Source organism: Hypanus sabinus, chromosome 5 (assembly GCF_030144855.1).
Source record: "Hypanus sabinus isolate sHypSab1 chromosome 5, sHypSab1.hap1, whole genome shotgun sequence".
NCBI classification, from domain to species: domain Eukaryota; kingdom Metazoa; phylum Chordata; class Chondrichthyes; order Myliobatiformes; family Dasyatidae; genus Hypanus; species Hypanus sabinus.
This window is the reverse complement of record NC_082710.1, coordinates 186,186,707-186,214,602: the sequence shown is the minus strand read 5'-3', so window position 1 is coordinate 186,214,602 and position 27,896 is coordinate 186,186,707. Positions and strand designations below refer to the sequence as shown.

General features: G+C 43.7%; 1 protein-coding gene across 9 annotated transcripts in view; it reads left to right on the top strand.

Moving 5' to 3' along the window:
* LOC132394738 (hepatic and glial cell adhesion molecule-like) overlaps positions 1-27,896 on the top strand; it is a 212,347-nt gene that overhangs the window by 5,978 nt on the left and 178,473 nt on the right. For 8 of the 9 annotated variants that reach the window (XM_059971139.1, XM_059971134.1, XM_059971133.1 and 5 more), the window contains exons 3-5: positions 5,206-5,475; positions 16,273-16,389; positions 16,486-16,587. In XM_059971139.1, the coding sequence (XP_059827122.1) occupies positions 5,206-5,475; positions 16,273-16,389; positions 16,486-16,587 (489 nt within the window). The remainder of the gene's footprint in view (positions 1-5,205; positions 5,476-16,272; positions 16,390-16,485; positions 16,588-27,896) is intronic. The other variant, XM_059971143.1, reaches the window with a different exon arrangement.

Genomic DNA, 27,896 nt, shown 5'->3' with positions numbered 1-27,896 from the left:
AAATGGGGAGAATAGGGGCAGGAACGGGGATAACAGGGGAAATGGGAAGAAGGCAGGAACGGGGTACTGAATGTGGATGATCAGCCATGATCACATTGAATGGTGGTGCTGGCTCGAAGGGCCAAATGGCCTACTCCTGCACTTATTATCTATAACATGTCAGCCAGAAGCCAGCAAGATCTCTCCACACTTCCACAGCAGCTTGGGGCAAATGTCATCTATTCCTGGGAATTTATCCACTTAAAAGGCACCAATGCATCTATTCATGGAGCCGCACACTAGAACCACCTTCTTTCTCACCAAGTCCTTTGTGAATAATGATTCAGTTATGACTCTCTCTGTACACACACACACCCACCTCTTCCCCCATGCCCTCCGTACACACACACACACAACTCTTCCCCCTTTTGCACATGCTCTTCTCTTTGGTTGTCCATCAGAATCCAATGACAACGTCCACTCCTTAAACAGTGAGATCTTTGATGACTATACTGTCCTATCGTGGACCCACAAGTTCTGCGCAAGGAAGATATTAAAGTGCCACAGGGGGTCCGCCACCCTCAGTAGCACTATCTTCACCATGATGAGGACAATCCCAGTGGCAGGGGTGAACCCAGGACATCTTGGCTGCAGTAGGAAGCTGCCGGGTCCTTGGTCTGTTAAGGCCCATCTATTGTGCGCCGCCTGTGCATTGCTTTTCTGTCAGGGTGTGCTCCCTTAGCCTTGTCTCAACAGACTTACCCCAATGCAGTTGGGCTACTTACCCATAGCTGGGACAGTAGTTGACAGGTGCCAGAGCATGTCCACACAGTGGTGGGCCTGCATGCCAGGTCTCTGAGGCCCACTGCTGCTCCGAGATCCCCTGTAGTTTAGCCTGGGACCGTAAGATACCAGTTTCCGCGTGTGGCCCTGAGGAGGCACTGCAGGAGTCTCGGTGGTGGAGAGGATCTGTACTGGCAGGAGGAGGCTTACACACTCAGCTCCTCTTTTCACCCTCTGGTGAGAAGGCTAGTCAGCGGCAATAGCTGTAAGCAGAGAGCACTATGCAGCATATAGCATACAGCATCCACTGACTACAAGCACTACTACACTACTGCACTAGACACTTCACACACAATCTGTGAGTACATACATCTCCCCCACCCCAGTCATCACCCCAATTATTTTAATTTAAATCTATAAAATGCCTTCAGAGTTATCTTAATCCTGCATGCTTGGGATATATTTGAGCCAACTTACTCTGTTAATTTTCTTTTCAAGCATCTCCCTACATTTTTCTGCTGTCTATGGGTCCCATTCATCTTTACCTCTATACCTGTCACGTGCTTCCTTTTTTCTCTTTATGCAATTCTGAACTCTTAGCTCACCAATTCCCAGTTTCTGAGCATTTGTTTCCTTGGTTTTCACCTTTACAGGAACATGATGGCTGTCAACTCTTGTTAGTTCTTCTTTCTGCTTCCCACTGTAAAGGTGTAAACTTATCTGCAAGTAGGTGCCAGTCAGATTTCCACCCATCAATTTGTAGTACTTACCCCGAAATGAGCCTGTGAAAAAAGCAGGGCAATATCCGAATCAGGTTTAATATCACTGGCATATATTGTGAAATCTGTTGTTATGCAGCAGAAAGACATTGCAATACATAATAAAAACGGTCAATTACAGTCAGCATATATATTTAAAAATTTTAGTTATCCAAAAAGAGGAAAGAAAGTAGGTAGTGTTCATGGGATGTGTGTGGCACAACTGGCGGGTGTGTTTCCAGACATTTTTAATCTCTCCCTCTCCCAGTGTAGATTGCCCTCCTGCTTCAAATCATCTATCGTCCACCATGGTTCCAGTACCTAAAAAGACCAAGGTAACATGCCAGAATGAAATTAAGCAAATACTTTAAGAGGCTGGTCAAAGACTACATCTGCAGCATGCTGCCACCCACAATGGATCCCCCTACAATTTGCCTACTAACACAACCGATAAACAGATGACGCAATAGCCATTGCTCTACATACAGTCCTTGCACATCTGGAGAAGAAGAATGCCTATGTGAGAATGCTGTTCTTGGACCACAGTTCAGCATTCAACACCATCATTCCCTCCAGGGTCGACAAGAAGTTCAGAGACCTCGGCCTTCATATTTGTATTGTGGGATCCTGGACTTCCTGTCAGAACACTGGCAGGTGGCAAGAGCGGGCTCTCACACCTCTGCCCCTCTGACGCTCAACACAGGTGCTCCTCAGGGCTGTGTCCTAAGCCCCTCCGTTACTCTCTGTATACCCATGACTGTCACCACCCACAGATACAATCCGCTAATTCAATGAGGCAGCCTACAGAGAAGAATTCATCACCTGGTGCATTAACTACTTGCCTCTTGGTGTTGTTTAGAAGTGAGGGTAGGGATATAGTCAAGAAATCAATACCCACAATGTTCCATCAGACTAGGTTTGGTTACAATTGTAAACACAAGAGTTTCTGCAGATGCTGGAAGAACGTAACAGCTCAGGCAGCTTCTAGGGATATAGATGAATGATCCATTAAGTAAAAGGGTTTGCGTTTGAGGAGCATTTGATAGCTCTGGACTTGTAGTTTAGAAGTTCTCTTGCTGGGGTTTAGAAGAATAAACTCAGATGGGAGTGGTTTAAACCAATATGGCAGGGGGATAGGAAATGAAGATGACAGAGCTAAAGATGAGCCACCAGATTTACAATAGATGATGGGTATAATGTGAATGTAAGGAACAAGCCAATGATTGGATACAAATGTAGGCAAAGCAAAGAATTAAATTGTACTGCAGAGGCAAATTCAAAGGACTGAAAGTGCTGTATTTAAGTGTGCATAGCATTCAGAGTAAGATGGATGAACTGGTGGCGCAATTAGTGACTGGTGAGTTTGATGTTGTGAGCATCACTGGGATGTGGCTGAAAGAAGACCATAGTTAGGAGCTTAACATCAAAGGATATACTTTGTATCAAAAGGATGGCAGGAAGGCATTGTTGGTGGCGTGGTTCTGTTGGTAAGAGATAAATTACATCTTTCAAAACAAGTGACAGGTTCAGAGAATGTTGAATCTTTGTGGGTGGAGTTAAGACATTGCAAAGGTAATAAAACCATTTTGGGAATTATATATAGGCCTCCAAATAGTAGCAAAGATGTGAGGTTGAGATTGCAAAGGGAGCTGGCAAAGGCAGGTAATGAGGGTAATGACACAATTATAATTGGAGATTTAAATATGCAAGGGGATTGGGAAGAAAACAGCTCAGGAGCATCTATGTATATAGATGAATGAGCTGTTAAGTGGAAGGGTCAATGTATAAGGAGAATTTGACGGCTCTGGGCCTGTACTTTAGAAGAACTTGCTGGGGTTTAGAAAAATAAACTCAGATGGGAGTGGTTTAAACTAATTTGACAAGGGGTTGGGAACCAGTATGACAGAGCAGAGGATGAGCCGGCGGAATTGGTGTCTGCTCACAAGAGAGAGAATTGTTGAATGCCTATGAGATGGCTTTTTTAGAGCAGGTTATGCTTGACCCTACCCAGGGAAAGGCTAACTTAGATTGAGTGTTGTGTAATAACCTAGATCTTATTAGGGAGCTTAATGTAAAGGAACCCTTAGGAGACCATGGTCATAATATGGCTTAGACATAGAAACATAGAAAATAGGTGCAGGAGTAGGCCATTCGGCCCTTCGAGCCTGCACCACCATTCAGTATGATCATGGCTGATCATCCAATTCGGAACCCTGTACCTGCGTTCTCTCCATACCCCCGATCCCTTTAGCCACAAGGGCCATATCTAACTTCCTCTTAAATAATAGCCAATGAACCGGCCTCAACTGTTTCCTGTGGCAGAGAATTCCACAGATTCACCACTCTCTGTGTGAAGAAGTTTCTCCTCATCTTGGTCCTAAAAGGCTTCCCCTTTATCCTTAAACTGTGACCCAAACTAGACAAATTGGAAGAATGGGTTAAAAAAATTGGCAATGGAATACAGTGTTGGGAAATGTACGATAATGCATTTTTGGTATCAGGAACAATAGTATGGACTAATATCTAATTAGGGAGAAGGTTCAAACATCAAAAGTACAGAGGGACTTGGGAGTCCTTGTGTAAGACTCCTAGAGGGTTAATTTACAGGTTGAGTCTATCCAGAACTGGAGGGCGTATCCTCAAAATTGAGGGGTGACCTTTTAGAACAAAGTTAAGGAGGAAATTTTTTAGCCAGAGAGAGTGAATCTGTAGAATGCTCTGCCACAGATTGCGGTGTGCCAAGTTCATTGGTATATTTAAGGGGGAAGTTGATTGTTTCCTGATCAGTTAGGGCACTAAAGCGTATCGTGAAATGGCAGGTGTATGGGGTTAAGTGGGAGCTGTAAACAGCCATGATAGAATGGCAGAATAGACTTGATGGGCTGAATGGTCTAATTCTGCTCCTATTATATGGTTTAATAAGGGGGGGGATCTCAATGAAATCTATCAAACATCTCAAGGTCTGGATAGAGTGGATGTAGGGAGATGTTTCTTATGGTGGGTGCCTGTGATAATGTACTGGTTAGGCACAGGAGTACATTCAGCCAGAGACTCATTCCACCGAGATGCAACACCGAGCATCATAGGAAGTCATTCCTGCCTGTGGCCATCAAACTTTACAACTCCTCCCTCGGAGTGTCAGACACCCTGAGCCAATAGGCTGGTCCTGGACTTATTTCGACTTGGTATAATTTACTTGTTATTATTTAATTATTTATGGTTTTATATTGCTATAGTTCTTCACTATTCTTGATTGGTGCGACTGTAACAAAACCCAATTTCCCTCAGGATCAATAAAATATATCTGTCTGACAAGAAGGCACAGCCTTAGAATTGAGGGAGGTTCATTTAGAACAGAGATAGGAGAAATTTCTTTAGTCAGAGGGTTGTAAATCTGTGGAATTCATTGCACAGGCAGCTACGGAGGCTAAATCATTGAGTATGTTGAAAGCAGAAGTTGATAAGTTCTCAATTAATCAGGGTGTCAAAGGTTACAAAGAGAAAGCAGGAGAATGGGGTTGAGTGGGATAATAAATCAGCATGATAAAATGGCCTAACTCTGCTAAGTCTTATGACCTTATAGTCTTCTGGAGTGGAAATAATGTTTCAATTGCAGCTGTCAGTTTCATATCATGTGATGCAGATTACACACCATTTCATTTACCTATTCATCATTTTTCAACAGATGTTTTGATAGCACCAGTGATAATACAGAATCCGAAAAATGCGGTGAGAATTGCTCAGCTCACCTGTGTTACAAATAGTTGGGATACAGACACAATTTTGTGGTATAAAGGCAGCAAACTGCTTGAAACTGATGAGATTTACTCAATGTCGACTGACAACAGAACACTGACAATAAAAACCGATCAAGTTGCAAACTGTGAGTTGTTCACCTGTGTGATAGAAAACAAAGTCAGTCAGAGCAAGAACTCTCATGTCCTCATCATTAACGGTGAGTTTTATTCTGCTCCTGCTTTAACATGTTACAGAACTGGAGATTTTACACTATCAACTTTAGCAGTTCAATGCAATGCATAATCTAGCAGACAGAGAAAAAAAATAATAAATAAAATAAAACAAAAATAAATAAACAAGTAAATCAATTGCATATATTGAATAGGTTATTAAAAATGTCCAAAAACTGAAATGCCGTATATTAAAAAAAGTGATATAGTGTCCAAAGCTTCAAAATCTATTTAGGAATCGGATGGCAGAGGGCATCCTGTATCTCTTACCTGATGGTAACAGTGAGAAAAGGGCATGCCCGTGTGCTGGAGGTCTTTAATAATGGATACTGCCTTTCTAGACACTGCCCCCTAAAGATGTCCCAGGTACTTTGTAGGCTAGTGATGTTGTAAGTTAAACTTGAGCCACAAAATGTTCGTATTTGCAACACTATTACAGATTAGAGCATTCTGAAGTTCAATTTCAGCATCTTCTGTAAGGAGTTTTGTATGTTCTCCCTGTGAATCATATGGGTTTCCTCCAGATGCTCCAGTTCCCTCCCACAGTCCAGAGAGGTAGCGGTTAGTAGATTAATTGCTCATTGAAAATTGTCCTGTGATTAGATCGGGGTTAAATCGGTGGATTGCTAGGCAATATCTTATTGAACCAGAAGGGCCTGTTTCCCACTGAATCTCTAAATAAATAATAAAAAATATATTAATTCTTCCAGTCTGTAGCAAGTGTTTTGTCCTACAATGATCAAATCTTACTTAAGACATTGTTAGAAAAGAGAAACTCTGAGATTCTGTTATTCTCTGTGTGTTTTGTGTGTTTATTGGTCTTGAGGTAAACTAATTTTGCACGGAGTTTAGGTGAGACTAGAATTAGAGGTCATTGATTAAGGGTGAAAGATTTAAGGGGAACATGAGGGGAAATTTCTTAACCCGGTCGTGAAAGCATGGAACAAGCTGCCAGCACAAGTGGTGCATGCGGGATCGATTTCAACAATTAGGAGAAATTTGACTATAGGCGCATGGATTGAGAGGGTTTTGGAGGGTTGCATTCTGGGTGAAGGTCAATAGGACGAGGTAGATTAATGGTTTGGTACGGACTAGATAGGCCAAAGGACCCATTTCTGAGCTCTAGTGTTCAATAACTCTTAATATGTGTATCATGAAAATCTTCTCTCACATATCATCCATACAGGTGAGCAGTACATTTAGGTGGTACAAGGGAAAATAATAATAGTGCAGAATAAAGTGTGTTAGTTACAAAGAAAATGAAATGCAGACAGACAATGAAGTGCAAGATCACCATGAGGTAGATTGTGAAGTCAACAGTCCATCTTATCACGCTAGTCTTATCAATAGTCTTATAACAGCAGGGTAAAAGCTGACCCTTAGCCTGGTGGACATGATTATTTGTTGTTTCAGTGCTTATGGTGAAATGTTGCCACAGTGCTAAAAGAGAAAGTGTTCCGAGACTCAGTGAGTGACAATGAATTGATAACAATGCAGGTCCGAATGAGGATTAAATTTCCATTGTCCATGTCCAACTTCATCGCCATCTCTCAAAGTGTCATAAGCAAGGCAGCTTAGGATGGTAGGACTGACCACATATGTAGTATGTAGTAGAGCCATTTAATAGCAGGCATCAGTACATGAGTTCCCATGGTTACTCAGAGGAAGTGGGAAGGAATCTCGGAGATAATCTTAACTAGTGATAGGAGACTCTATAGTTAGGGGTCAGACAGGCAATTCTGTGGATGCAAGAAAGAAACTCAGATGGTAGTTTGCCTCCCAGGTGCCAGGGTCTGAAATGTTTCAGATCACGTCCAAGATATCTTGCAGTGAGAGGGAGAACAGCCAGAGGTACATATTGGTACCAATGACATAGGTAGGAAAAGGGAAGAGGTCCTGAAAAAAAGACTACAGGGAGTTAGGAAGGAAGTTGGGAAGCAGGACCACAAAGGTAGTAATCTTGGGATTACTAACTGTGCCACACGACAGTGAGTATAGGAATAGAGTGCGGTGGAGGATAAGCGTGTGGCCGAGGGATTTGAGCAGGGGACAGGGAATCAGATTTCTGGATCATTGGGACCTCTTTTGGGGCAGGAATGACCTGTACAAAAAGGACGGGTTGCACTTGAATCCCAGGGGGACCAATATCCTGGTGGGCAGGTTTGCTGAGGCTGCTGGAGAGAGTTTCAACTAGAATTGCTGGGGGGTGGGAACCAAACTGAAGAGACTGGGGAAGAGGCGATTGGTTCACAAACAGAGAAAGCCTGGAGACGGTGTGTGAGGGAGGATAGGCAGGTGATAGAGAAGGGACGCACTCAGACAGATGTTTTAAAATGTGACTATTTTAATGCAAGGAGTATTGTGAACAAAGCAAGTGAGCTTAGAGCATGGATCAGTACTTGGAGTAATGATGTGTTGGCCATTACAGAGACTTGGATGGCTCAGGGACAGGAATGGTTACTTATAGTGCTGGGTTTTAGATGTTTCAGAAAGGACAGGAAGGGATGCAGAAGTGGTGGGGCGTGGCACCGTTGATAGCGTTACGGCTGTAGAAAGGGTGGACGTCATGGAGGGATTGTCTTCAGAGTCTCTGTTGGTGGAGGTTAGGAACAGGAAGGGGTGAATAACTTTAGATTAGATTCAACTTTATTGTCATTGTGCCGAGTACAGATACAAAGCCAAATGAAATGCAGTTAGCATCTAATCAGAAATGCAAAGAATAGTGTTATTTACAAAATAACTGTGAATAAAAAGTAAGTGCTACAGCACAGAAATATGAAAGTACTGAGACACTACATTATGTGTGCAATACTGCTTAGCACTGTGATGTGAGGGTCACAGCTCTTCCTGTGCCTGCTGGTGCGGGAGCGGAGGCTCCTGTAGCACCTACTGGATGGGAGGAGAGTAAAAAGTCCATGGTTAGGGTGAGATGCATGCTCGATAATGCTTTTCATCCTGCACAGGCAGCGTTTATGGTAGATGTTCTCAATGGTGGGCAATAATCCACTGGGCAGTTTTCACCACATGCTGGAGTGCTTTGCGGTTCGATACAGGACAATCGCCATACCACACTGAGATGCAGTTGGTGAGTCTGCTCTCAATGGTATAGCGGTAAAAGTCTGTCAGTATCCTGGGACAGAGGTGAGCTTTCTTGATGCTCCACAGGAAATAAAGGTGCTATTGCACCTTTTTGATCAGGATGGAGGAGTTCAGGGACCAGGTGAGATCCTTGGAAATGGGACACCAAGGAATTTTAAGCTTGCTAGATGCTCCACTGCAGCTCCATTGATGTCGACGGGGACGTGAGTGTGGCTCCCAGCATGCCTGAAGTCCACAATGATCTCCTTGGTCTTCTGGGTGTTAAGGGCCAGATTGTTGTTGGCACTCCATACGTCCAGGTGCTGGACCTCGTCCCTGTAGGCTATCTCATCATCCCCTCTGATCAGGCCAACCACCGTGGTGTCGTCTGCAAACTTGATTATCGAGTTAGAACAATGTACGGGAACGCAGTCGTAGGTGAAAAGGGAGTACAGAAGAGGGCTCAGCACACAGCCTTGAGGCACGCTGGTAGTCAGGGTAAGAATGGAGGAGGAGAGGTTGTCTAACTTAACAAATTTACCCAGAGTTTTTTTAGGCCGCCCAATAGTAACAGGGATATCGAGGAGCAGATAGGGAAACAGATCCCAGAAAAGTGTAATAATAACAGAGTTGTCGTGATGGGAGATTTTAATTTCCCAAATATCGATTGGCATCTCCCTAGAGCAAGGGGTTCAGATGGGCTGAAGTTTATTAGTGGTGTTCAGGAAGGTTTCTTAACACAATATGTAAATAAGCCTACAAGAGGAGAGACTGTACTTGATTTAGTATTGGGAAATGTACCTGGTCAGGTGTCAGATCTCTCAGTGGGAGAGCATTTTGGAAATAGTGATCATAATTCTATCTCCTTTACAATAGCATTGGAGAGAGATAGCAACAGACAAGTTAAAAAAGGGTTTAATTGGAGTAAGGGGAATTCTGAGGCTATCAGGCAGGAAATTGGAAACTTAAATTGGGAACAGATGTTCTCAGGGAATAGTACGGAAGAAATGTGGCAAATGTTCAGGGGGTATTTGGGTGGAGTTCTGTACAGGTACATTCCAATGAGACAGGGAGTTATGGTAGGGTACAGGAACTGTGGTGTACAAAGGCTGTAATAAATGTAGTCAAGAAGAAAAGAAAAACTTACAAAAGGTTCAGAGAACTAGGTAGTGTTAGAAGACTGGAAGATTATAAGGCTAAAAGGAAGGAGCTTAAGAAGGAAATTAGGAGAGCCAGAAGGGGCCATGAGAAGGCCTTGTCGAGCAGGATTAAGGAAAACCCTAAGGCATTCTACAAGTATGTGAACAGCAAGAGGAGAAGACTTCAAAGAATAGGACCTATCAAGTGTGACAGTGGGAAAGTGTGTATGGAACCGGAGGAAATAGCAGAGGTACTTAATGAATACTTTACTTCGGTATTCACTATGGAAAAGGATCTTGGTGATTATAGTGATGACTTGCAGCAGACTGAAAACCTTGAGCTTTTGAAAACCATCAAGTTGGATAAGTCACCGGGACCGGAAGAGATGTACCCTGGGCTACAGTGGGAGGCAAGGGAGGAGATTGCTGAGCCTCTGGCAATGATCTTTGAACCATCAATAGGAACGGGAGAGGTTCCGGAGGATTGGAGGGTTGCGGATGTTGTTCTCTTATTCAAGGAAGGGAGTAGAGATAGCCCAGGATAGTATAGACCAGTGAGTTTTACTTCAGTGGTTGATAAGTTGTTGGAGCAGATCTTGAGAGGCAGAATTTATTAACATTTGGGGAGGTATAATATGATTAGGAATAGTCAGTATGGCTTTGTTGAGGGCAGGTCATGCCTTACGAGCCTGATTGAATTTTTTGAGGATGTGACTAAACACATTGATGAAGGAAGAGCAGTAGATGTAGCGTATATGGATTTCAGCAAAGCCTTTGATAAGGTATCTCATGCAAAGCTTATTGAGAAAGTAAGGAGGCATGGTATCCAAGGGGACATTGCTTTGTGGATCCAAAACTGGCTTGCCCAAAGAAGGCAAAGAGTGGTTGTAGATGGGTCATATTTTGCATGAAAGTCAGTTACCGGTGGTGTGCCTCAGGGATCTGTTCAGGGTCCCTTACTCTTTGTGATTTTTGTAAATGACCTAGATGAGGAAGTGGATGGATGGGTTAGTAAGTTTGCAGATGACACAAAGGTTGGAGGTGTTGTGGATAGTGTGGAGGGCTGTCAGAGGTTACAGCAGGTCATTGATGGGATGCAAAACTGGGCTGAGAAGTGGTTCATTTTGGTAAGTCAAATATGATGACAGAATATAGTATTAATGGTAAGACTCTTGGCAGTGTGGAGGATCAGAGGGATCGAGTCAATAGGACGCTCAAAGCAGTTGCACAGGTTGACTGTGGTTAAGAACGCATATGGTGTATTGGCCTTCATTAATTGTGGAATTGATTTTAGGAGCTGAGGGGTAATGTTGCAGCTATATAGGACCCTGGTCAGACCCCACTTGGAGTACTGTGCTCAGTTCTGATCACCTTACTACAGGAAGGATGTGGAAGCCATAGAAAGGGTGCAGAGGAGACTTACAAGGATGTTGCCTGGATTGGGGAGCATGCCTTATGAAAACAGGTTGAGTGAACTTGGCCTTTTCTCCTTGGAGCGACGGAGGATGAGAGGTGATCTGATTGAGGTGTACAAGATGATGAGAGGCATTGATCGTGTGGATAGTCAGATGGACTATGGATAACACTATGGAGTGAAATGGATAACCATTTCGCAGGGCTGAAATGGTTGCCACAGGAGGACACAGGTTTAAGGTGCTGGGGTGGAGTTCAGAGGAGATGTCAGAGGTAAGTTTTTTTACACAGAGTATGGTGAGTGCATGAAAGGGCTACTGGCAATGGCGGTGGAGGCGGATACGATAGGGTCTTTTAAGAGACTTTTTGATAGGTATGTGGCGCTTAGAAAAATAGAGGGCTATGGGTAAGCCTAGTAATTTCTAAGGTAGGGATATATTTGGCACCACTTTGTGGGCTGAGGGGCCTGTATTGTGCTGTAGGTTTTCTATGTTTCTCAGGTGAACTGTAGGTGCCTGTAAGTATGATATGTTTTTTTTAATGCTCCAGCAACATAACAGGAATAGAAGAAGAGACAACAAAGTGTTAGGTGAGATAGCAGTGTATCCAGATGCAGTGGCATCTATGGTGTCAACCAAAGGTGTAATCTTTTTTAAATGTATTTTTTATGCTCACAAGAGCTTGCTTCAGCAAGGAAATTAAAGTACCTGAGGTCTACCCCATCAGTAAGTTGCTGGGTGGTGGAGAACTGAAGGAGCTGGACTTGCTGCAGGTCATGGTTACTGCCTGCTACGGAGAGGCATCGGAGTTGGTGTGTGAAGGTGGTGTGCAGTCTAACAGTGAGTGATTGTCCTAGTCACTCTTGTTGTGATCGTGAGACCCTGTTGAATATTGTTAATGTGGAATGCTGCAAGTTTGATCACTGGTTTATTGATGAACAGCAGGGAAGCTGCATGGCCTGGGTTGTAGCAAAGACCAGGCTTCAAGCCACGGTGTTGCGTAGCATCCATGCTGGAAGTGTCAGCACTGCTCTCCAGAGTTTCCTCGGCAGAAGACAATTGGTATTTTGGTAATTGGTATTGGTATTTGGCTGCGGGCTGCTGGAACATTGATGGACTCAGACTGTATTTTAATGTGACTGCATTTTACTGATATTTTAAATGTGCAATATATGCCTTGTGTTGTACTTTGGCCTCAAAGTAATACTGCTTCGTTTGGCTGTATTCATGTGTGTGAATGACAATTAAACTTCAATTTAAGCTTAACCATCAATTAGAAATGAAGAGTGAAGTTGGTTTATTGTCATCTTCACACTTATCCACTTATGCCATGCAAGTTAGCTTCTTGAAGCAGCAAAGACAGGTTGATATGAACTTCGCATAAGTTTATGGATAACATGGCAAAATAAACTTAACAATGTTAGTGCCAGTTACAAGTGAGTGTAAAAATATGTAACCTGGGCTAGGTTGGCAGGGGAATAGGAGCCAGAATGGTGGAGCAGAGGAGAGGGAAAACAGAAATAGATCTAAGGTAGTGAGCTGTAAGGATGCCAGGAAGGACAGGCAGGTGATGGAGCAAATTTGCAGCCACTGGGATGAGTTGCTGTGCAATAAAGTTGCAGTGCAATCAAATGCAAAAAGTACCAAATACTGAACTTAAGGTGTTATACTTAAATGCACGCAGCATACGGAATAAGGTGGATGATCTCGCTGTACAGTTACAGACTGGCAGGTATGATATTGTGGCCATCACTGAGATGTGGCTAAAGGATGCATGTCTCTGGGAGCTGAACGTCCAAAGATACACGGTGTACCGGAAGGACAGGCAGGTAGGTAGAGGAGGTGGCATAGCTTTAACGGTAAGAAATGATATTAAATCATTAGAAAGAGTTGACATAGGATCGGAAGGTACAGAATCTTTATGGGTTGAGCAAAGAAATCGCAGCTGTGAAAGGTCCCTGATGGCCTCCAAACAGGCCATCTACAGGCCTCCAAACAGCTGCAGTGATTTGGACTACAAATTACAACAGGAAATAGAAAAGGCTTGCCAGAAGGGCAGTGTTATGATAATTGTGGGGGATTTTAACATGCAAGTGGATTGGGGAAAATCAGGTCGGCACTGGATATCAAGAGAGAATTTGTAGAATGTCTACGAGATGGCTTTTTAGAACAGCTTGTTGTTGAGCCCACTAGGGGATCGGCTGTACTGGATTGGGTATTGTGTATTGAACCAGAGGTGATTTGACAGGTGAAAGTGAAGGAACCCTTAGGAGGCAGTGATCACAACATGACTGAGTTCACTGTGAAATTTGAGAAAGAGAAGCCGAAATCCGATGTGTCGGTATTTCAGTGGAGTAAAGGAAATTACAGTAGCATGAGAGAGGAACTGGCCAAGGTTGACTGGAAAGGGACACTAGCAGGAAGGACGGCAGAGCAGCAGTGGCTGGAGTTTATGTGAGAAGGGAGGAAGATGCAAGACAGATATATTCCAAAGAAGAAGAAATTTTCGAATGGAAAAAGGTTGCAACCGTGGCTAACGAGAAGTCAAAACCAAAGTAAAAGCAAAGCAGGGTGCATACAAGGAAGCAAAAATTAGTGCAAAGACAGAGGACTGCGAAGTTCTTAAAAGCTTACAAAAGGAAACTAAGAAGATCATTAAGAGTGGAAAGATGAACTAAGAAAGGAAGCTAGGAAATAATATCAAAGAGGATATTAAAATCTTTTTCAAGTATATAAAGAGTAAAAGACAGGTGAGAGTGGATACAGGACAGAGAGAAAATGTTGCTGGAGAAATTGCATCAGTCTTCACTGAGGAAGACATCAGTAATATACCGGACATTCAAGGGTGTCAGGGAAGAGAAATATTCACAGTCACAATCACAACAGAGAAAGTACTCAGGAAGCTGAATAGTCTAAGGGTGGATAAATCTCCTGGACCAAATGGAATGCACCCTCGTATTCTGAAGGAAGTAGCAGTGGAGATTATGGAGGCATTAGGAATGATCTTTCAAAAGTCGATAGATTCTGGCCTGGTGCCGGAGGACTGGAAGATTGCAAATGTCACTCTGCTATTTAAAAAGGGGGCAAGGAAGCAAAAAGGAAATTATAGACCTGTTAGCTTGACATCGGTGGTTGCGAAGTTGTTGGAGTCGATTGTCAAGGATGAGATTACAGAGTACCTGGAGGCATATGATAAGATAGACAGAACTCAGCATGGTTTCCTTAAAGGAAAATCCTGCCTGACAAACCTATTAAAATTTTTGAAGAAGTTACAAGTAGGCTAGACAAAGGAGATGCAGTGGATATTGCGTATTTGGATTTTCAGAAGGCCTTTGACAAGGTGCCGCACATGAGGCTGCTAAACAAGATAAGAGCCCATGGAATTATGGGCAAGTTACATATGTGGATAGAGCGTTGGTTGATTGGCAGGAAGCAGAGAGTGGGAATAAAGAGATCACATTCTGGTTGGCTGCCAGCAACCAGTGGAGTTCCACAGGGGTCCGTGTTGGGGCCGCTTCTTTTTACATTGTATATCAACGATTTGGATTATGGAATAGATGGCTTTGTGGCTAAGTTTGCTGATGATACAAAGATAGGTGGAGGGGCCAGTAGTGCTGAGGAAACGGAGAGTCTACAGAGAGACTTGGATAGATTGGGGGAATGGGCAAAGAAGTGACAAATGAATTACAATGTTGGAAAGTGTACGGTCATGCACTTTGGTCAAAGAAATAAACGGGCAGACTATTTAAATGGAGAGAGAGTTCAAAGTTCTGAGATGCAGTGGGACTTGGGAGTCCTTGTGCAGGATACCCTTTAGGTTAACCTACAGGTTGAGTCAGTGGTGAAGAAGGTGAATGCAATGTTGGCATTCATTTCTAGAGGAATAGAGTACAGGAGCAGGGATGTGATGTTGAGGTTCTATAAGGCACTTTTAAGACCTCACTTGGAATACTGTGTACAGTTTTGGGCTCCTTATTTAAGAAAGGTTGTGCTGACATGGGAGAGGGTTCAGAGAAGATTCACTGGAATGATTCCGGGAATGAGAGGGTTAACATATGGGGAATGTTTGACCACTCTTGGACTGTACTCCTTGGAGTTTAGAATAATGAGGGGGGACCTCAGAAACATTTTGAATGTTGAAAAGCATGGACAGAGTGGATGTGGCAAAATTGTTTCCTACGGTGGGGAGAGTCTAGTACGAGAAGATATGACTTGAGGATTGCAGAGCGCCCATTCAGAACAAAGATGTGAAAAAAATTTTTAGCCAAAAGGTGGTGTATCTGTAGAATTTGTTGCCACGGATGGCAGTGGAGGCCAGGTCATTGGGTGTATTTGAGGCAGAGATTGATAGGTATCTGAGTAGGGCATCAAAGGTTATGGTGAGAAGGCGGGGGAATGGGACTAAAGGGGAGATTGGATCAGCTCATGATGAAATGGTGGAGTAGACTCGATGGGCCGAATGGCCGACTTCTGCTCCTTTATCTTATGGTCTATGGTCTAAGAACATGGAAATTATATACTTCCTTATAAGGGAGTCGAGGTGTGAGTCTTCAGGCTCCTGTACCTTTTACCTGATGGCAGCACCAAGAAGAGGGCATGGCCCAAATGGTGAGAAACCTTAATGATGGATGTCACTTCAGTGAGGCCTTGCCTTTTATAGATGCCCTTAGTAGTGGGAAGAGCTGTTAGTGGAGCTGGCAAAGGGAACCATTCTCTAATCTGTTGAGTTCCTGTACATTGGAATTTTCATTTCAGGCTGTGATGTTTTCCTGTGTACATTTGTAGAAGTTTGTCAGAGTCTTAAATGACATGCAGAATCTCCTTAAACTTAATAAGGAGTAGAAATGTTTGTGTTTCCTCTTCATGGTTGTAGCTGTGGTGTGGGCCCAGGATCAGAAACTCAAAGCTGCTCACTCTTTTTACCACAAGTCCTTTGGTAATGACTGGTGTGTGTTTGCCTGACTTCCCCTTTCTGAAGTCCACAATTTATTCCTTTGTGTTGCTGAGGTAAACACAACATTGTTGTTTTAACATCACTCAACTGGCTGACTGACCTCACTCCATACACGTTGTCTCACGCTTGCACTTTAGCAGCTGTTATGATTAATTTCTCTAGTTCATTTTTGGAAAGATTGATATGAGTTTCTTGTTTCAGGATTGTTGTTACTCCATCGGTACACATTCATCACATCCATAATTGCTCTGGTGAGCACATCGACATCTTTTGCTGCATCGATCTTCATCATCTTTTTTGCCCTGGGAACTTACAGAGGTAACATTTCACCCTGCCTGACCCTATTGTAGACAGACATGCATGCTGTATTCTTCTGAGATAATGCATTGAATGTCCATCTGTTTGTATTTCCAGTTCACAAGCGGCACGTACAGCTCACTGCTGTTTTTGTGCTCTTCCAGCTGCTCTCCTTCATCTCTCTACTGACTGCAGCCCTCTTCTGTGTTTTTGATCCAGGTCAGTGTGCCATTGTCAGCCCCAGTTCTTGCTATTCCTTTGAAAGAAACATGGGTATCTGGAGGAAAAAGAGTAATGGAGCTTCCACCCCATCCTGTTCCCTTGATTTATATGGCAGGAGGCCATTAATATCTGGCTGTCCAGTTGAGGCTGTTGATAGCTGAAGGACCTGATATTTTGTCGCTCCTCTCCCACTCCCATCCAGCTCTCATTATCAATCTCAATCTCAAAGCAATGCACACTCACTGAGGGCTGAAGTTATTAGTTTTTTGGAATCAGGAGAATCAGCCTTTTGTATCTCAGTCTTGTACATTTTGTTATTCGCTTTCAGTTGGCATCATTGTAGGGGATCTGGCATGCAAATAGTGGATGGGTGCCCCATTAAGTTGTAGTTTTCTCAGCCAATCACGTCCCCATAATACTGGTCCTTCTGTTTTTACCACATCCAAGCTCAATGTGGGTTGTTGGTTGGTTTATTTCACTGTTATGGATGTCATTACCACACAAGTTATCTTTTCTCCAGTGCAAGTTCTTTGTTGAATATTTGCAGACTTCAGTTTAGTATCTTTGGAATGACATTCACACATATTTTATGGAATGACTGAAACAGCTGAACCAGTGTTTAATTCCATTTTGATTAATTTGCCATTCACTTCTGGTGTAAGCCATGTTGCTTATGTATTTTTAATTTTCACACTGTAAATCTCAAGGGTACTCATTCCTGCTTTGCACTCGTTATTATCAGATTTTTCATCAGTAGCATGGAGATTAGTGCTCTTTCTGAAACTGCAGCTTGACTCTTTAGCTCTTTCTCTTCCCAGAGTGGTCCATTTGGTTAGGAGTTAGGAAGGAAGCTGAGAAGCAGGACCTCAAGGGTAGTGATCTCAGACAGCTGTCTGTGTCACATGACAGTGAGGATGGGAGTAAAATCAGGTTGCAGGTAAATGTGTGGCTGAAGAATTGGAGCAGGGGTCAGGAATTCAGATTTCTGGATAATTGGGACCTTTACAAAGGGCAGGGGTAGCAATAGAATCTGAGGCGGGGGTGGGGGCCAATATTCCTGCAGGCAGATTTACTAAATCTTTTGAGATGTTTAGACTAATATGGCAGGGGGAACGGGAGCCAGTATGATAGAGCTGAGGATGAGCCAGCAGGTTTACAAGTAGATAATGAGTGCAACATGAATGTAAGGAAGAAAAAGCCAATGATTGGGTACAAGTGCAGACAAAGCAAAGAGTTAAATTGTACCACAGAGGCAAAATATGAAATAGCGAAGAATGCAGGTACTGTATTTAAATGCGCATAGCATTTGGAATAAGGTGGATGAACTCATGACGCAATTAGTGATTGGTCAGTATGACATGGTGGGCATCACTGAATCATGGCTGAAAGAGACTGTAATTACATCTATACAAACCCTTGGTCAGATCGCACTTGGAGTACTGTGTTCACTTCTGGTCACCTCACTATAGGAAGGATGTGGACATGATAGAGAGTGTGCAGAGGAGATTTTCAATGCTGTTGCCTGGATTGGGGAGCATGCCTTATGAGAATAGGTTCAGTAAACTTTGCCTTTTCTCCTTGGAGCGACTGAGGATGAGAGGTGACCTGATAGAGGTGTATAAGGTGATGAGATGTTGATCGTGTGGATGGCCAGAAGGTTTTTCTCCAGGGCTGAAATGGCTTACATGAAAGGGCATACTTTTAAGGTGCTTGGAAGTAGGTACAGAGGGGACGTCAGGGATCAGTTTTTCACACACAGTGGTGAATGCGTGGTATGCTTTCCCAGCAGTGGTGGTGGAAGTGGATACAATAGGGTCATTTAAGAAACTTTTAGATAGGTACATGGAGCTTAGAAAAATAGAGGGCTAAGCAGTAGGGTAATTGAGTTACATGGTCAGCACAACGTTATGGGGTGAGGGGCCTGTAATGTGCTATAGATTTCTATGTTCTATAGTTGGGAGCTTAACATCAAAGGCCAGGCAGGAAGGCATTGGTGGTGGTATGGTTCCATTGGTAAGATATGGAATTACATCTTTAGAAAGAGGTGACAGAGGGTCAGAGAATTTTGAATCTTTGTGGGTGAAGAAATTCTGAGGGTAAAACAACCATTATAGGAATTATATAGATCTCTAAATAGTAGCCAATATGTGGGGTAAAGATTGGAAAGGGAGCTGGAAAATGCATATAAAAAGGGTAATAACACAATTGTGATAGGCAATTGGGAACATCAGGATGGTGTTGGATTGCAAGAGATGGCTTTTTTAGAGCAGCTTGTGCATGAGCCTGTTCAGGAAAATGCTGTCTTAGATTTAGCATTGTGTAATAATCCAGATCTTATTAGGGAGCTTAATGTAAAGGAACCCTTTGGAGGCAGTAATCATAATATGATTGAATTCATACTGCATTTTGAGAGGGAGAAGCATAACTCATGTATATGTATCACAGTGGAATAAAGAGAATGGCAGAGGCATGAGAGAGGAAATCACCCAGGTGGATTGCAGGAGGATGCTGGCGGGAATGACGCAGAGCAGAGATGGCTGAAGTTTTTGCGAATAGTTCACAAGGCACAGGCTAGATATGTCTCACAGAGGAGGAAGTTCTCAAATGGCAGTAGTAGGCATCTGTGGCAGACAAGGGAAGTTAAGGACTGTATAAGAGCTCCGAAAATACATATAAGGTAGCAAAAGTGCGTGGGAAGTTGGATGATTGGGAAGCTTTTAAAATCCAACAAAAGGAAACTAAAAAAGCTATAATAAGGGATAAGTTGAAATGTAAGAGCAGACTAGCCAATCATATAAAGCAGGATACCAAAAGTTTTCTCAGTTAAATAAAGAGTAAAAGGGAGGTGAGAGTTGATATTGGACCACTGGAAAATGATGCTGATGAAGTAGTAATGGGGGACAATGAAATGGCAGATAAACAAACAGTGTGCCAGAGGTCTGTGAGTGTCAGGGCACAGGAGTGAGTGCCATTGCTATTACAAGGGAAAAAGTGTAAGACAAACTGAAAGGTCTTAAGGTGGATAAATCACCTTGGCCAGGTGGACTACAGCCCAGAGTCCTGAGAGAGGTTGCTGAAGAGATAATGGAATTGGTCATGATCTTTCAAGAATCACTTCATTCTGGCATTGTCCTAGAAGATTGCAAATGTCACAGCACTCTTAAAGAAGGGAGAAAGGTAAAAGAAAGGAAATTAGAGATCAGTTGCCATAACCTCAGTGGTTGGAAAAGTGTTTGAGTCTATTATTGAGGACGCGGTTTCAAAGTACTTGGAGACTAATGATAAAATAAGTCAAAGCCAGAATGGTTTCTGTAAAGGGTTAGGGTTAGACTGACAGATCTCCTAGTTCTTTGAGGAAGTAACAAGCAGGGTGGGCAAAAGAGAGACAATGGAAGTCATTTACTGGGATTTTCAGAAGGTATATGAGAAGGTGCTACACATAAGGCTGCTTAACAAGATAAAATCATGTGGTGTTACAGGAAAGGAACTGGCATGGATAGTATAATGGCTGACAGGCAGGAGGCAGTGAGTGGGCATAAAAGGAGTTTCTTTTGGTTGGCGGCTGGTGACGAGTGGTGTTCCTCGGGTCAGTATTGTGACTGCTGATTTTCACATTGTTTGTCAATGGTTTAGATAATGGCTTTGTGGCAAAGTTTGCGGATGATACGAAGACAGGTGGAGGGGTGGGTAGTGCTGTGAGATGGGTGGAGGGGTGGGTAGTGCTGAGAGATGGGTGGAGGGGTGGGTAGTGCTGAGAGATGGGTGGAGGGGTGGGTAGTGCTGTGAGATGGGTGGAGGGGTGGGTAGTGCTGAGAGATGGGTGGAGGGGTGGGTAGTGCTGAGAGATGGGTGGAGGGGTGGGTAGTGCTGAGAGATGGGTGGAGGGGTGGGTAGTGCTGTGAGATGGGTGGAGGGGTGGGTAGTGCTGAGAGATGGGTGGAGGGGTGGGTAGTGCTGTGAGATGGGTGGAGGGGTGGGTAGTGCTGTGAGATGGGTGGAGGGGTGGGTAGTGCTGAGAGATGGGTGGAGGGGTGGGTAGTGCTGTGAGATGGGTGGAGGGGTGGGTAGTGCTGAGAGATGGGTGGAGGGGTGGGTAGTGCTGAGAGATGGGTGGAGGGGTGGGTAGTGCTGTGAGATGGGTGGAGGGGTGGGTAGTGCTGAGAGATGGGTGGAGGGGTGGGTAGTGCTGAGAGATGGGTGGAGGGGTGGGTAGTGCTGAGAGATGGGTGGAGGGGTGGGTAGTGCTGTGAGATGGGTGGAGGGGTGGGTAGTGCTGAGAGATGGGTGGAGGGGTGGGTAGTGCTGTGAGATGGGTGGAGGGGTGGGTAGTGCTGAGAGATGGGTGGAGGGGTGAGTAGTGCTGAGAGATGGGTGGAGGGGTGGGTAGTGCTGAGAGATGGGTGGAGGGGTGGGTAGTGCTGAGAGATGGGTGGAGGGGTGGGTAGTGCTGAGAGATGGGTGGAGGGGTGGGTAGTGCTGTGAGATGGGTGGAGGGGTGGGTAGTGCTGAGAGATGGGTGGAGGGGTGGGTAGTGCTGAGAGATGGGTGGAGGGGTGGGTAGTGCTGTGAGATGGGTGGAGGGGTGGGTAGTGCTGTGAGATGGGTGGAGGGGTAGGTAGTGCTGAGGAAGCAATGCGGTTGCAGCAGGACTTAGACAAATTGGAAGAATGGGCAAAAAAGTGGCAGATGGAATACAGTGTTGGGAAATGTATGATAAAGTATTTTGGTAAAAGGAACACTAGTGCAGATTATTATCTAAAGGAGGAGAAGCTTGATGCAGTGGAACGGGAATCCTCATGCAAGCCTCCCAGGAGGTTAATTTACAGGTTGAGTTTGTGGTAAAGTAGGCAAATGCAGTGCTTGCATTTATCGATATTCATGCAAGGAGATAATGCTGAGCCTTTATAAGACACTAGTCAGGCCGCACTTGGAGTATTGTCAACAATTTTGGGTACTATATCTCAGAAAGAATATGTTGTCATTGGAGCAAGTCCAGAGGATGTTCACAAGGATAGTTTCAGAAATGAAGTGGTTAATATCTGTGGAACATTTGGCAGCTTTGGGCCTGTACTCACTGGAATTTAGAAGCATGTGGGCAGATCTCATTGAAACCTACCAAATTTTGAAAGGACTAGATAGGGTGGATGTGGAGAAGATGTTTCCTATGGTGAGGGTATACAGAACTAGAGGGAAAAGCCTCAAAATTGAGGGGTGACCTTTTGGAACACAGGTAAGGAGGAATTTTTTTTTTTACCCAGAGAGTAGTGAATCTGTGGAATGCTCTGCCACAGACTGTGGTGGAGGCCAATTCCACTGGTGTATTTAAGGCGGAAGTTGATTGTTTTCTGATCAGGCAGGGCATCAAAGGAAATGTAGAGAAGGCAGTTGAGTGGGGTTGAATGGATTCTGAGATCAGCTATGATAGAATGATGGAGCAGACTTGATGAGCTGAATGGCCTAATTCTGCTCCTATGTCTGATGGTCTTATTTATTCAACAGTGGCCGGATGGGAGATGCCAGAGAGTAGTGGTGGATAACTGTTTGTCAGGTTGGAGGCCAGTGACTAGTGGTGTATCTCAGGGATCTGTACTGGGTCCAATGTTGTTCATCATATACATTAATGATCTGGATGATGGGGTGGTAAATTGGATCAGTAAGTATGCAGATGATACTAATGTAGGGGTGTTGTGGATAATGATGTAGGTTTTCAAAGCTTGCAGAGAGATTTAGGCCAGTTAGAAGAGTGGGCTGAAAGATGGCAGATGGAGTTTAATGCTGTTAAGTGTGAGGTGCTACATTTTGGTAGTCCTAATCAAAATAGGACATACATGGTAAATGGTAGGGCATTGAGGAATGCAGTAGAACAGAGTGATCTAGGAATAATGGTGCATAGTTTCCTGAAGGTGGACTCTCATGTGGATAGGGTGGTGAAGAAAGCTTTTGGTATGCTGGCTTTTATAATAATCAGAGCATTAAGTATAGGAGTTGGGATGTAAAGGCATGAGTGAGGCCAAATTTGGAGTATTGTGTACAGTTCTGGTTACTGAATTATAGGAAAGATGTCAACAAAATAGAGAGAGTACAGAGGAGATTTACTAGAATGTTACCTGGATTTTAGCACCTAAGTTACAGGGAAAGGTTGAACAAGTTAGATCTTTATTCTTTAGAGCATAGAAGGTTGAGAGGGGATTTGATAGAGGTATTTAAAATTATGAGGGGGATAGATAGAGTTAATGTGGATAGGCTTTTTCCATTGAGAGTAGTGGAGGTTCAAACAAGAGGACATGAGTTGAGAGTTAAGGGGCAAAAGTCTAGGGGTAACATGAAGGGGAATTTCTTTACTCAGAGAGTGGTAGCTGTGTGGAACAAGCTTCCAGTCGAAGTGGTAGAGGCAGGTTCGATATTGTCATTTTAAAAATTTTAACATTTGGATAGGTATATGGGCAGGAAAGGAATGGAGGGTTATAGGCTGAGTGCATGTCGGTGGGATTAGGTGAGAGTAAGCATTCGGCATGGACTAGAAGGGCTGAGATTGCCTGTTTCCGTGCTGTAATTGTTATATGGTTATTTGGTTATTTTTGTCTGCTGTGCTATGCTCTCTTTGTACTACTTTGTTGAATATTTGTGTTTCACGCTTAAACCTGCATTTTTTGATAGATGTGAACTCCTGCCAGCACGGTAATTCAATCTGTTTGGCCAGGCTGTTTTCTGTATTGATGCTTTAATTTTGTTCACCCTCACTTTCATTCCTGACAGCAACTCAATTGCTTATGTCTGCTATTTCCATTGATACAGCGAAGGAAGTGGTGGTTCAGCTGGAAGCTGTTTTTGAATGGTTTCTTGATAGATACCACAAACTAAACAATCTCTTACCAAACTGACAATGCTTAGTCTATCTCTTCAATTCAGCCACATACACTGAAATGGATTCCCCTTTTAGATTCCACATATGAAACCTAAGGTGTTCCACAGTCAACAATGACTTCAGTTCTAAATGCTTCTGCGTTACTTTGACAATATCAGCAAAGCTTATTTCTGCTGATTTGGTTGGAGCAGTCACACTTTGAAGCAAAATATATGCCTTTAAACCAATGTACTTGAAGAAATTAGTACTCACTTCCCATTGGCTTCTAGAGAAGTTCAAATACAGTCGGCCCTCCTTAGCCGTGAGGGATTGGTTCCGGGACATCTTGCGGATACCAAAAAACGCGGATGCTCAAGTCCCTTATTTAACCTGTCTCAATGTGGTGGACCTTAGGACCAGCGGAACCCTGGACCTTATTTAATCAGTCTCAGTGCAGTGGAAATTAGGACCCAGCGGTAGAGCTCTGAATCCGCAGTGTTTCTGTTCACGAAAATAATCACAATCACGATTGAAAATAAAGTGGAAATAATAAAGCGATCGGGAAGAGGTGAAACACCAGCGGTCATTGTGAGAGCATTAGGCTACAGTTGGTCAACGATCTGAACCATTTTAAAGGATAAAGTGAGAAAGGCCCTGCCCCGATGAAAGCTACTAAGCATTACTAAGCAATGCAGTGGTTTAATTATTGGGTTTTGGGGGTTTGGGTTTTGATCCTCCACATCAACCTGGCATAAATTTCCTGAGCCTGGCGCTGAAATATAAGTTTCTTAAGTGTTTTATATCCCTAGAAAGGTAAAATATATACTATATACTAAGACTAACTGATGCTAAATAATACTGGATGTACCTGTTTTGACTTATTTAGTAAGAGAACTTCCATTTTTTTTATCCCGATCCAAAATAACATGCACATCTCCTCCTGTATACTTTAAATAATCTCTAGGTTACTTATAATATCTAATACTATGTAAAATAGTTGTTATACTGCATTGTTTAGGGAATAATGACAAGAAAAAAAAGTCTGTACATGCTCGAACAACAAGTGCTGGAAGAGTACTTCTGGGTTTATATATACAGCCATATACAGATATTCTCAATATTCCTGGATTCCTGGATTTCAGTGCTTTAAAGGGATAGAGAGGGGGGAGAAAGGGAGGAGGGTTGGCATTACTGGTCAGGGATACTATTACAGCTGCAGAAAGGGTGGGTAATGTAGCAGGACAAACACGAGGAAATCTGCAGATGCTGGAATTTTAAACAAACCACACAAAATGCTGGTGGGACACAGCAGGCCAGGCAGCATCTATAAGGAGAAGCGCTGTCGACGTTTCGGGCCGAGACCCTTCATCAGAGATGTAGCAGGATTCTCTTTTGAGTCAGTATCGGTGGAAGTCAGGAACAGGAAGGGAGCAGTTACTCTACTGGTGGTATTCTAAAGGCCCCCTGGTAGCAGCAGAGATACCGAGGAGCAGATTGGGAGGCAGATTTTGGAAAGGTGCAAAAATAACAGGGTTGTTATCATGGGTGACTTTAACTTCCCTAATATTGATTGACACTTGATTAGTTCCAAGGGTTTAGATGGGGCAGAGTTTGTTAAGTGTGTCCAGGATGGATTCCTGTCACAGTATGTTGACAGGCCAACTAGGGGGAATGCCATACTAGATCTAGTATTAGGTACCGACCCAGGTCAGGTCACAGATCTGTCGGTGGGTGAGCATCTGGGGGACAGTGATAACTGCTCCCTGACCTTTAGCATTATCATGGAAAAGGATAGAATCAGAGAGGACAGGAAAATTTTTAATTGGGGAAGGGCAAATTATGAGGCTATAAGGCTAGAACTTGCGTGTGTGAAGTGGGATGATGTTTTTGCAGGGAAATGTACTATGGACATGTGGTCGATGTTTAAGGATCTCTTACAGGATGTTAGGGATAAATTTGTCCCGGTGAGGAAGATAAAGAATGTAGGGTGAAGGAACCATGTGTGACAAATGAAGTGCAAAATCTAGTCAGGTGGAAGAAGGCAGCAAACATGAGGTTTAGGAAGCAAGGATCAGATGGGTCTATTGAAGAATATAGGGTAGCAGGAAAGGAGCTTAAGAAGGAGCTGAGAAGAGCAAGAAGGGGGCATGTGAAGGCCTTGGTGAGTAGGATAAAGGAAAACCCCAAGGCATTCTTCAATTATGTGAAGCACAAAAGGATGACAGGAGTGAAGGTAGGACTGATTAGAGATAAAAGTGGGAAGATGTGCCTGGAGGCTGTGGAAGTGAGCGAGGTCCTCAATGAATACTTCTCTTCGGTATTCACCATTGAGAGGGAACTTGATGACGGTGAGGACAATATGAGTGAGGTTGATGTTCTGGAGCATGTTGATATTAAGGGAGAGGAGGTGTTGGAGTTGTTAAAATACATTAGGACAGATAAGTCCCTGGAGCCTGACAGAATATTCCCCATGCTGTTCCACAAGACAAGGGAAGAGATTGCTGAACCTCTGGTTAGGATCTTTATGCCGTCATTGTCCTCTGGAATGGTACCGGAGGATTGGAGGGAGGCGAATGTTGTCCCCTTGTTCAAAAAAGTTAGTAGGGACAGTCCAGGTAATTATAGACCAGTGAGCCTTGCGTCTGTGGTGGGAAAGCTGTTGGAAAAGATTCTTAGAGATAGGATCTGTGGGCATTTAGAGAATCATGGTCTGATCAGGGACAGTCAGCATGGCTTTGTGAAGGGGAGATTGTGTCTAACAAGCCTGTTAGAGTTCTTTGAGGAGGTGACCAGGCATGTAGATGAGGGTAGTGCAGTGGATGTGATCTACATGGATTTTAGTAAGGCATTTGACAAGGTTCCACACAGCAGGCTTATTCAGAAAGTCAGAAGGCATGGGATCCAGGGAGATTTGGCCAGGTGGATTCAGAATTGGCTTGCCTGCAGAAAGCAGAGGGTCGTGGTAGAGTGAGTACATTCAGATTGGAGGGTTGTGACTAGTGGTGTCCCACAAGGATCTGTTCTGGGACCTCTACTTTTTGTGATTTTTATTAACAACCTGGATCTGGGGGTAGAAGGGTGGTTTGGCAAGTTTGCAGACGACACAAAGATTGGTGGTGTTGTAGATAGTGTAGAGGATTGTCGAAGATTGCAGAGAGATATTGATAGGATGCAGAAGTGGGCTGAGAAGTGGCAGTTGGAGTTCAACCTGGATAAGTGTGAGGTGGTACACTTTGGAAGGACAAACACCAAGGCAGAGTACAAAGTAAATGGCAGGATACCTGGTAGTGTGGAGGAGCAGAGGGATCTGGGGGTACATGTCCACAAATCCCTGAAAGTTGCCTCACAGGTAGATGGGGTAGTTAAGAAAGCTTATAGGGTGTTAGCTTTCATAAGTTGAGGGATAGAGCTTAAGAGACGCGATGTAATGATGCAGCTCTATAAAACTGTAGTTAGGCCACACTTGGAGTACTGTGTCCAGTTCTGGTCGCCTCAGTATAGGAAGGATGTGGAAGCATTGGAAAGGGTACAGAGGAGATTTACCAGGATGTTGCCTGGTTCAGAGAGTATGGATTATGATCAGAGATTAAGGGAGCTAGGGCTTTACTCTTTGGAGAGAAGGAGGATGAGAGGAGACATGATAGAGGTGTACAAGATATTTAGAGGAATAGACAGAGTGGACAGCCATTGTCTCTTCCCCAGGGCACCACTGCTCAGTACAAGAGGGCATGGCTTTAAGGTAAGGGGAGGGAAGTTCAAGGGGGATATTAGAGGAAGGGTTTTCACTCAGAGAGTGGTTGGTACGTGGAATGCACTGCCTGAGTCAGTGGTGGGGGCAGATACACTAGTGAAGTTTAAGAGACTACTAGACAGGTATATGGAGGAATTTAAGGTGGGGGGTTATATGGGAGGCAGGGGGTGAGGGTCGGCACAACATTGTGGGCTGAAAGGTCTGTAATGTGCTGTACTATTCTGTGTTCTATGACATCATCAGCATAGTCAATTTTAAATTGTCTCAATCAGACTTAATGATTTAGTCACTGGAGGATTTCTCACTCGTGGGATAACTTCTTTTCTGACAAGGGGGATCACCCTGATTGGCAGGTGAGACTTGTGGGGACTCTGGGGTAGCTGTAGAAGTTGACTCTAAGACTGCAGGCTGCTGTGGAGGCCGTCTTTATGTATATTTAATGTAGAGATTGATAGACTCTTGGTAAGTCAGGGCATGAAGGAATATGAGGAGGTAGAAGGAGACTGGGCTGTGGAAAACAAATGAATCGGCCATGATGAAATGGTGAAGCAGACTCAATGGGCCAAATGGCCTAATTCTGCTCTATATATTGTGATCTTATAAAAGCCAAAGAGAGGGCGTACAACAAAGCAAAAGTTAGTGGAAAGTTAGAGGATCAGGAAGCTTTTACAAACCAGTAGGAAGCAACTAAAAAAAGTCATTAAGAAAGTA